Source organism: Harpia harpyja, chromosome Z, assembly GCF_026419915.1.
Source record: "Harpia harpyja isolate bHarHar1 chromosome Z, bHarHar1 primary haplotype, whole genome shotgun sequence".
Classification (NCBI taxonomy): Eukaryota; Metazoa; Chordata; class Aves; order Accipitriformes; family Accipitridae; genus Harpia; species Harpia harpyja.
The window spans coordinates 10,642,821-10,652,871 of NC_068969.1; the positions used below are offsets into that span (position 1 = coordinate 10,642,821).

The 10,051-nt window shown below is 35.2% G+C and overlaps 2 protein-coding genes across 2 annotated transcripts in view; both read right to left on the minus strand.

Moving 5' to 3' along the window:
- IL17RD (interleukin 17 receptor D) overlaps positions 1-8,711 on the minus strand; it is a 75,329-nt gene extending 66,618 nt beyond the window's left edge. The window contains exon 1 of the mRNA XM_052778247.1: positions 8,688-8,711. The gene's annotated coding sequence lies outside the window, so the exon portion shown is untranslated. The remainder of the gene's footprint in view (positions 1-8,687) is intronic.
- Positions 1,910-8,788, minus strand: HESX1 (HESX homeobox 1). Its single transcript, XM_052778248.1, has 5 exons — positions 8,688-8,788; positions 3,867-4,125; positions 3,549-3,754; positions 3,141-3,242; positions 1,910-2,171 (listed from the first exon to the last, which is right to left on the minus strand). The coding sequence occupies exons 2-5, from the start codon at positions 4,078-4,080 to the stop codon at positions 2,073-2,075; spliced, it is 621 nt and encodes a 206-aa protein (XP_052634208.1). The 5' UTR covers positions 4,081-4,125; positions 8,688-8,788; the 3' UTR covers positions 1,910-2,072.
- Positions 8,789-10,051: the final 1,263 nt, after the last annotated feature.

Sequence of the window (10,051 nt, forward strand, 5' to 3'; positions counted from 1 at the left end):
ATCCAAAATATCAACTAAGGACTGAGGTCAGATCACCCTTCCCTTTAGTGTTCCTAATATGAGACTACATAAAACTAAGCTTTTTCTATCACAGCTTTTCTCAAACTTACCTTTCATTCTATAGGACAGCAGATATCATGGATGCAAGCATCGAGAAAGGAAGAGCAATACTTGGTTTGTTCATGATATAACAGGTACAATGTTATCTCATAAAATCCTAACTAACTGCATTTCGCAATACCTTGCAAACATTCAGCAAAGCTACATTAAATCATCCATTGTAACAACTGAAATGTAGATGTCATAAGAAAGAACACAAACCGAAGGAAAAGCAGAGCATGTTAGAAGAGTTATAGGAATCAAAAACTGTCTGGAAGCACTAGAGACAGGTCTTTAAAATTTTAAGACCTACCTCTTCTAGAGACTATACTACATTGAAAGTAACATGCCAGGAAAAAAAAAAAATCTGTTGTCATTTTATTAAACACGAAAGTGCAAGTGAAGAACAATCTAACTGTATTTGCACTACTAAAACACTACAAGATGCTATGGATTTTTTTTTTCCCTTTTTTGCTATTTATATTTAGCCTATATTAATAATGATATGCTGAATTCTACGTGCTCAGTGTCCTAACTGAGTTCATAGAAGCTGAGTGTCAGACTGTGAATGAGCCTGGTGGCTACGGTATGTAGACTGAAGACTGGCTCAAATTCTTCCTCCAGCGAATATCAAAGTACTTTGTATAAAGCATTTCCACAAGAAATCTGGAAACCAACATCATAGGTCAGTGGCTAAGCATTCCTTCAATGTGGGATAGTTAGTCTGAAATCTATACTCTGAGTTAGATAAAAACAATTTGAATGTCATAAGCACTCACATAATTTCCCTTCCCTAATTTTCAAAATTTTTCCCTATGCTTTTTTTTTTTTAAAATCAGATAAAATGATTCAGTTCAGTTTTTTGACTACTGTAAATATATTTTTTGTTCAAAATAAAACTTATTTTTCAAGTCAGCGAAGTGGGAAAATGCAATTAACAAAGCTTTATGTCTAAATTCTTTGGGATTTACTACTTCTTTCAGGTTTAAAGATTGAAATATCATTTAAAGTCAGTGCTTCTGCTGAACCATCAGCCTAACACAAAATGACTTTTTGTATATACAGCTGGGCCCATGTAGAACATATCTCTAGTAAGAAACACAGGCTGAAGTCTCACTGAAGGACACCAGCACTTCAAGCAAGTGCTTAAAGCTCTCCTGAACAAGGAACGGTGTAAATGCATACTTACAATGTTTTCCTACATTGTGGCCAGGAAGAGTTGGTTTTTTTGTATGAGGCTCTCCTTATGCACGTAGACTTCAGGCTGAATATCAAATATGATACTTTCGTGTATTGTTTGATAAAAATGAATTCAACACCCTAAAATTAACTTGGAAATAGCCAAGTTCAAGTATTAAAATAGGCAAATATCCTAAATTAATTAAAATATGATATAAAAATATTGTAATTTTCAGCTTCTTTAAACCAAACAATTCTTCTAAACCGAACAGTCAGTTGAATACTAGCCGTTCCATTTGAGACACCTTTTTCTAAAAATTATGTTCTTTATGAAAACTATCATACTCTTTATAAATAAGCTATTTAAACTCCACTGTAGCACACAATCTGTTTCAGGTAGCAAATTCTATTTTGCATATTGTGTATTTCAGACTTTAAACAGACTTTTTTTAAAACTATGAAGCTTTGTTAATTCATCTTCAGTTAAGCTGCTGTAATTCATACTAGCTGAAAGTCTTGTGCAACCTAGGGTTTGGATTTTTTTAAACTTCAAAAATATCTAAACTCTTCTGAAAATACTTATTAAAATATATAGGAAAAGTTTACTTTTTCCACAAAAAGTAGATTATAATAACTTTAAGTATTTAGTTTATTTGAATGAAAATTATGATAAACTTTCAAATCTGGGGATAAAGTCATAATTAATATATCACCGCTACTTAATACAAGTTATGAAAATTCCAATAATTCTTCATGTGCTGTTGTAGTGCCGTAACAGCAAACCATCCTTCTTTCTACTCTAGCAGGCTGGAGGTGAAAGTATTTTTCACCATTAAAAACTGAGATTCTCGGTGTGACCTTTTCAGCTTTGCACGACGGTTCTGGAACCAGATCTAAAATTGAAAGAAAAGGTGTGCTTTTCAGAAATACAGCACTGTAAGCAGAATAAGCTTTGAAACTTAAAAATACTCACACAACTTCACAGTATTTTGTGTAATGACATTAGTTTGGAAGTTCAACACAAATTTAAAATCTGCAGATGATGGCCTGTAGCTATCTGCAATAATTTTAACACCGCAGATGAAGAAAATAATACCCCCAGCTTAACTGGAAAGTGAGGACCAGCTTCACTGTAATTACTATAAAAACTAATATTAACTTCAGCGACACTGAATCAGACCCTGGAAGATCCTGAACATCTGGAATTCACACAAGTCTTAAGGTGTTATTTCTTCAGCTGCTTAATTAATAGCAACATCAAGCTTCCCACCAACCCCAACATAATATTTGCATCAAAAGCTTAATAAACATCAAGATGAGGCCCAAATTCTAATGTTTATGGTATGCTTCTTATCACATTGGACTACTGGACACCAATAATTAAAATCCCCAAGTAGATTTTGCTTTTGGCCAGATGAAGACATAGGCTCAAACATTGGTTTAACACATGTATGCTCTCTACTGACAGTCTCACAAAATACTTAGACATTCATACAAATTATTTCAATATTTGTTTCAAATTTGTTTTTCACATGATGACAAGCATAATATAAACATGATTTTAAAATGTGGAGGCAAATATGAAGTTCTGCACATGATAACTAGAGATTAACAGAGCACATATAACAAACATTGTAGCAATGAATACCTCATCAATGCTATGGAAGAAAGTTTCATATTTCAGAAGGAATTCAATGGCTTCCATTTCACAAATCATTGAGGGCATACCACATGTATAAATTTACATTGTTTTAAATTGAGATTATTAAAATTATTGCTACTGCTATCAAACTACTTATTTATATAACCAGAGAGTACATATAGGTAGAATTACAGAAAAGTTCAAATACATTTTTAATTACCTGGATCCTGTCTTCATCTAAATCTAATTTGCGAGCTAGCTCTTCTCTAATATCAATGCCAGGGTAGGAGTTCATTTTAAAAACATTTTCCAAGACTTCAATCTGAGGAGATTAAAACACACTTGTTGAATAGTTATCACTCCCTTCATAGCAGTAATAAAACAAATACAAAAAAGGGTTTAGTTTGTTCAACAGGAGACTTCTAAGCAGTGTTTGCACAATTCTGATTCCATGCATAAACATAGGTCTGCTGAAATTAGCAACATTACTGTTAATTTACAGTAGTTCCTGATTACATTTCTCTCTGCAGAGGTACATCATACTGAATTAATCAGCTGTTATAGGCTTCTACCAACATTTTACTAAACTACATTGTTATTCATTTATTAAATACTGAGAAATCCCTACCTGGTTTCTAGTGAATGCAGTTCTTGGTCTTCTACCCCTGTACCAGCTCAATTCTCGTTTGAAAGATAGCCTTTCAGTGACTGAAAAATATTTTTCACATTTCAAAACTTTTTCCTCTTGCACCGGATTACTGTTAGCATGAAATAAAGGATTTTCATAGCAAACAACAGGGATTTGCAGATGAGGATTACTGTCATCACCTAAAACTAGAAAAAGCAAGCAAACGAGAGTTTCAATTTACTCATTTTCAGTAGAAACTACTTTTTTACATTTTTAAAGGAGTAAAAGCTTGAGAGGTTACAAAACAGACTGACTTACCCAAGTTGGTGCATGCATCCATCCATGGTCTGTGAGGTTTCACAGCTGGAATGCCATCTTTCTTCTGCTCCAGTCCCAAAATACTTTCAATAGAAAATGAGCACGGTGTGGTTTTATTTTCTACAAAACCAGACACTTTCTGAAGATTCTGAGACGCTGATGTATTTGCGGCACGGAGCGTTGTACTTGCCATGCTTTCACCTTCCGCCAGCATAGCATGTATACTGTACTTGAATTTCTCCACAAGTCCTCCTTATAGCTATGTTGACAAGGGGGTTGGATTTGCAACGTCATTAATTAAAATCTTTTATTAGAAAGTTTTAGCATGTCAATGAAAACTCTCCCACCAAGAGGCACGAGGAGTTAATTGTTTATTTGTTTGCAAGTAATTAGCAACTAATGGTGACACTAGGGGGGCCACCAAGAGGGACAAAAAGTGTTATCTCTCCTAACCAGAACATCGACTTAACTTTCTCAAAAGAAGCTGTGCACAAATATAGTACTTCTCTTTTATTTGAAATCATTAATGTATAAAATCAGTTTTTTAAAAAACTTTATACTCTAATGGACTCCACTTACCTAAACATAGCAGCATGATAGGAAACCAGTCAAGTAATAAGTAATCTCATTTAAGTGAATTTCCTTCCAAGGAAATTTAAAAAATAATCTCTTAATGCTATTAGGGTAATCCCAATGAAAATGCCTCTGTATTTTCATATGCATATGTAATGGTGAACATGGTCAATAGAACAACAATAGCTTTTGGCATAAGGCACTGTGCAGCGGGTTGGCAATGTTGTCAAAGCTCAGTGTAATTGCCTTCCGAGTGCCTGGATTAGTTAACAGGAACGGTTGCACCAACTATTTTAAATAATTCATGCATTCATTTTTCTTATTAAAATAACTTTGTTGCAGCTTTTTTGAAACATACCCTATGTGAAATTTCCTGATCATTCTTTACAACATAAAAACAAAACTTAAACTAATAGAAGCAGTATGCTCAAATTTACTGGTTTAAAAAATCCTTTTACTGCTAGATATTCCTTCCTTCTTGTAGGTTTATAACCAATAGAAATTTATTTAAGTCCTACAGAGCAAACACTTAAAATGACCAAAAATCATGAGTAATAGGGAGAAAGGAGGTAAAGGTTTTGTAATGAGGTTCAAAGTTTGAAAACAGAATTCCGATTTCATTCATTACAAAGAAAGTACCAACTATAACATTTTTATATTCAAGCTATCAGGTGTCAGCCACACAGCAGTTCACGTCACATGTTCAAAACCAGCTTTTGGTTCAGGATAACCTCTCTACAGAGATTCCTCCTTTTCTTATTTTGGAGAAAGCTTTATTTTATAACATGCAAAAATGAAAACAATATTTTAATTTCAGGATGCAAAAGTGACCCCTCTTACATAAAACTTTTAATTTGGAGCACATTATGTAGGAGTACATGAGCATGTAGGACTGTATGCTTTTAGAGGAAAAATCTGGTCCTTTATTTTTTCGCGTTTTACCATTTTCTCAGAGCAGTTTATTCTGTGTAATCCATCACTTTCGCATGGCTACCAACTAATATTAAGGAAATAAACAGTACCTCCACTTTGACTTCCTGTACATTTGTAAGCAACCCAAGACTAACCTTTAGGAATAGACAGAAGCAGGAAAATTGCTAAAGAAATGGCGCAGTCTAGAATTGATGATACTGTGCTGAGGGAGATTCTACAGAGGAAAAATGCAATCCATATGTGGCTTTATATCAGACGGACATTCAGCTGAAGAATGTTGACTTACTGGACTGACTTTGTGTTGTGCAGCGATATTGTTGTCAAACCAATCTATCAAAGAGTGACAATTCAAGAAGTGATCTTACTAAGCATACCTTATCAGCACATATCAATGGATCTTGAAGTGGCATCAGTGTAACTGCAATGACCACAGGCAAGCTAAGCTCCAACCATCATTTAACAGCCTCAGCAACCACAAAGTGTAGACATACAAAAAAGCCATAAGGACCTATGTATGAAACCACTGCTTGCTGGAATATTTGGTGAACTAGAGGTCAGCAGGAAACCCTGTTAAGCAAGGGCCTCACAGCCCTTTATGTTTCAGTACAGCTGTTCCCAACAAGGCAATCTATGACCTTAACAAAGCAACAGGACTCCTTTTCTTGATTGCTGGCAGTTATTTTAAGTATTTAGATTGCACACCAAGTCCAGAGGTTACTAAAGAGATAATGCAAAGCCTCTTACACAGCAGTGATTGGTAGATCAGTTTTTGCCTCTACAGTCTCTACATGGAACACCAGTTCTTAAAAAAAAATAAAAAAAAAATTCCCACAAAACACATTAAGTCCAAAAGAAAACAATGCATCTCCTTCTGTACTGAACTTGGAGCTGCTTACCGATTGCTCTGTCCCAAAGAGGTGAAAAGCATGATCACTAATAGAGGCACAGACTCTTGAATCCAGAAACTAATGGATAAAAACTTTAATAATACAAAAAACCTCTTAATAATTATAATATAAATAGCTAGTTTCCAAATACAGCCCACTAATTTTTTTTAAAGAACTTAAGAAAAAAACAACACAAGCAGTGATACAAAACATTTCAGAAAATATTTATTTCTTCCGGATGAATATGAATGACATTAACCTGAGCCACACAGCTGAGACTCAGATTACCACATACTTCAAGTCTCAAAGTGGTAAATACCTTAATAGGTGTTCTTCTCAGGAAGCTATCAAGAACTATCAATAAAGACAGGCATATGTGGTGGTAAGAGACACATTTATGAGAGGCACGTATCTTCCCAAAGCTAACCATTAAGTTAACCAAGAATTATAACTTATTTTTGGTCTCTCAGATTGTGGAAGATGGAAAAAAACTTCTTTAGGGTAGTCTGCTTTTAATTCCCAGTTGGAAACACTCGTTCTTTCAGACTTTTTAATGACTTTTCAGGGAAAAGAGGTCTTTGTAACTCTCAAGAAGAATTTTCATAAAATAGGCCAAAACTAGTTAACTCATTTGCTAGGCACAGGTTAGAAGCTCACCAAATACTGCCACCTGGTGTTTAGCCTTGCCTAGCTGTTAGGTTCATTCAGCAATGTTATCTGAGTAACAAACTGTGTTGTTATTAAAATAATCATATTACATTCATTTGCTCAATGTTGAATTGAATCAGACCTGGAGACTGCAATGCAGTCACTGAAACATATCAACACTCCTGTTTTTAAACAGAGTTCATGACTGCAACTGCATATAGGAACAGCAAGTACCAATTCAGAAGGTCACAAGGTAGGTGCTCACACTATGCTCTCTAATTTCTGAGAAATTCAGTGAAATTGAAACACCATGTATCTAAGAGACCTTTATAATGCTAATGCAGCTCCACATAACTGTTTATGAAAATTTCACAAGAAAAGAGAAATTATTCTAAAGATAAGAAGTCCGCATTATGCCAAAATTCCATCACATCCCTGGAAGTGGTCAAGGTCAGGTTGGATGGGGCTCTGAGCAACCTCATCCAGTGAAAAATGTCCCAAAGGTGGGTTGAAACTAGGTGATCTTTAAAGGGCCCTTCCAACCCAAACCATTCTATAATTCTAAAACAACATTTATGTAGAGATAAATCTACTGGAAAGTCTGGCTAAAGGTCCAGCATTCAAATGTTGCTAGATTTCTTTGAAGAGCAGCTTGCTTAGTTGTAGAAGAAAGCTATTTGTTATCAAGATAAACAGTCAACAAACCTTTCTCTAAGAAATAAGGATGAAAATGTATTTTCCACAGGGCAGAAAACTTGAAGTTTTAGATCCAAGAATACCTGGTAGTAAATTTCTAGGAATTCCCACTGCAAGTGTAAATAGACCTTGAGCTTTCACTCAAAAACTATATTTCCTTATTTTGGCCCATTAGAAATGATCAATACTTCCCTTGCAACCTATATGAAACTACCTATGGAGTTTTAGTTAAATACCATTGTAGGAGCAATTAGAGCAACACAACAAACATTAAGTCGAAAATCCTAAGTAATCAATGATAAGAGAAATCACTGTTCCTTGGATATGCAAATCCAATCCTCTTACAGCATCACATACTTGATGAGGCAGCAAACTAATGTCTGTTTCAGATTTTGTACCACTGTTTTTTTTGCCCAGGGACAGTAGAGCTCATCTGTTTAGTAGATGAAGCTCTTGTTCTTTAGAGATGTGAAGCCTCTAAGGACTCTGATTATACCAGCTGAAGAGACCACACCAAGAGTTCTTGCTGGCTTTGGTCTGAAACCCCAATGCTTACTGTTGCTACCTTTTGCTGTTCTCACCCATTGCTACTCCACTGCCAGGTCACCTTTCACAACAGCCTGTGCAATATTTTCAGCTTTTTAAGAAGGTATAAATGGTATATATGATCTTTCTTGATTACTTATCACACTCAAAAAAATTGCCTTTCAACTCACCTTTCCCACAGCTTCTTTACCCCACCGCACAAGTATTTCACCACCTCAGATATTCTGCTGCATATAGCTCACTTTCAAATATGTTTTGAACATGAATAACAAAGATTATATTCAAAGCCAACTTCAAAACTCAAAAGTTTTTAGTTTGTAGGTTTTTTTGTTTGGTTTTTTTTTAGGCAAGAATACCTCAAAACTCTTAACACCAATTTTCACAAAACATGACTAAAAGCAGTTAGCTATTTCTTGGCTGAAGTAAAAGCTATTTTTACCCAGGCAGATTAAGTGAACACAGATAAATTCAAGGTAAATCCAAGGGTGGCACTAACAGAAGTCTGAGAAACGGTGGGTAACATGCGAATAAAGCCTACCTTATCCAGACAGCTACTTTCACCCTCCAGCAGAGGCAAAATGTTCTCTCCATTGGGGGACACATCTGGAATCCTCTATAGAGACGTTGGCTGCTCTTCTCCCTGTTTACATAGTGCCAAGTGTTAGTTCCCCCCATTTTTAAGGCCTCTTAGTAAGTATTTTGCAGAAAGAACAAAAAAAAAAAACCACTCACGAAACAACTCCACAAATCCAAAAACCCAAACAACAACAACAAAAAACCACACACTAACAAAAAGCCTACAATGCTGAAAAAAGTGTAACACTAAAAACACACTTATTAGATGGTTCAGAGGGATTCTTTAATTCATTACTATCAAATCTCATCTGTTGCTGTCAAATTTGTATCTCAAATAAAACTTTTTGATTCCTTGTAACACTTGTAAAAAACATACAGAAAAGGTAAGAACAAGAGTAGTAATATCTTACAGAATGTTTCAACATAAGGGCTCTATTAAAAAAGCTGACTACTAATAGGCCCTGGTATGCTACGAAATTATTAGAAAGGCCTCTCTGTTGCTACTAAACCAAACTGAATCATTAAACTGAATAGCTAAGATCAACAGGAACAAGACACATTTTTATGCTATATGCCAGCTGAGATACCAAAGCACATTTCTACACATTAAAGATATATTTGTTAGTGTTTTGGTTTTTCTTCTACAAAACATTTAATTGTCAAAGAGCTGTCCTCTATTCATAGCAGGTAAAGTTCTTTTTTTCCTCTGCTTCTTACAGCTGTAAATATACAAAGCTAACTAAAACCAATTCCATTTAACGTTACTACCTTCCTGAATTCTGCTAGGGAAATACATCTTATAGTACAAAACAGAGAGCATTTCTTACAGAAGACTGCTGTAAAACTTAGTCACAAGTTAACTGATCTCAAAACCAGAAAGCTATGCACATATATATAGGTCATGAAACAATGATAGCGTTCTGTCACATAATAACTACAGATACAAGACTTAGTCTTTAAAATACCTTGTAAGATAACTCTATATTATTACCCTCATATGACGGGGCAAGAGAAGAAGTGGCGTGACTTGCTTCAGACAGGTGAGTCACCACCAGCTGAGCTGGTAAATGAACTGAGTGAACCGAGTTGTAACTTTGAAATTTCCTCACCACTCCCTACAAAAAAACCCACACCCCCCCCTCCCCCCAAAAACTTTGTTTGTAATTTAATACCAGCCTTTTCCCTTATCTGCTTTTAAAGGTAAAACATGATCTGACACAACATAAAGAAAGGTCTCCACAGCAAGACTGCACAATAGTTAATCATTTGCTCTGCCGGATGACTTGGTATACTTTCTAATCTGGTTTTATACTAAGTTCACCTGGC

Bases quoted from the DNA above. Each gene is read 5' to 3' on its own strand.
- HESX1 (XM_052778248.1), bottom strand. From the start codon at position 4,080: ATGCTGGCGGAAGGTGAAAGCATGGCAAGTACAACGCTCCGTGCCGCA. The intron at 3,755-3,866 runs GTAAGTCAGTCT...TGCTTTTTCTAG, and splicing joins GGATGCATGCACCAACTTGG to TTTTAGGTGATGACAGTAAT. The intron at 2,172-3,140 runs GTAATTAAAAAT...TTTCAATTTTAG, and splicing joins TAGATGAAGACAGGATCCAG to ATCTGGTTCCAGAACCGTCG.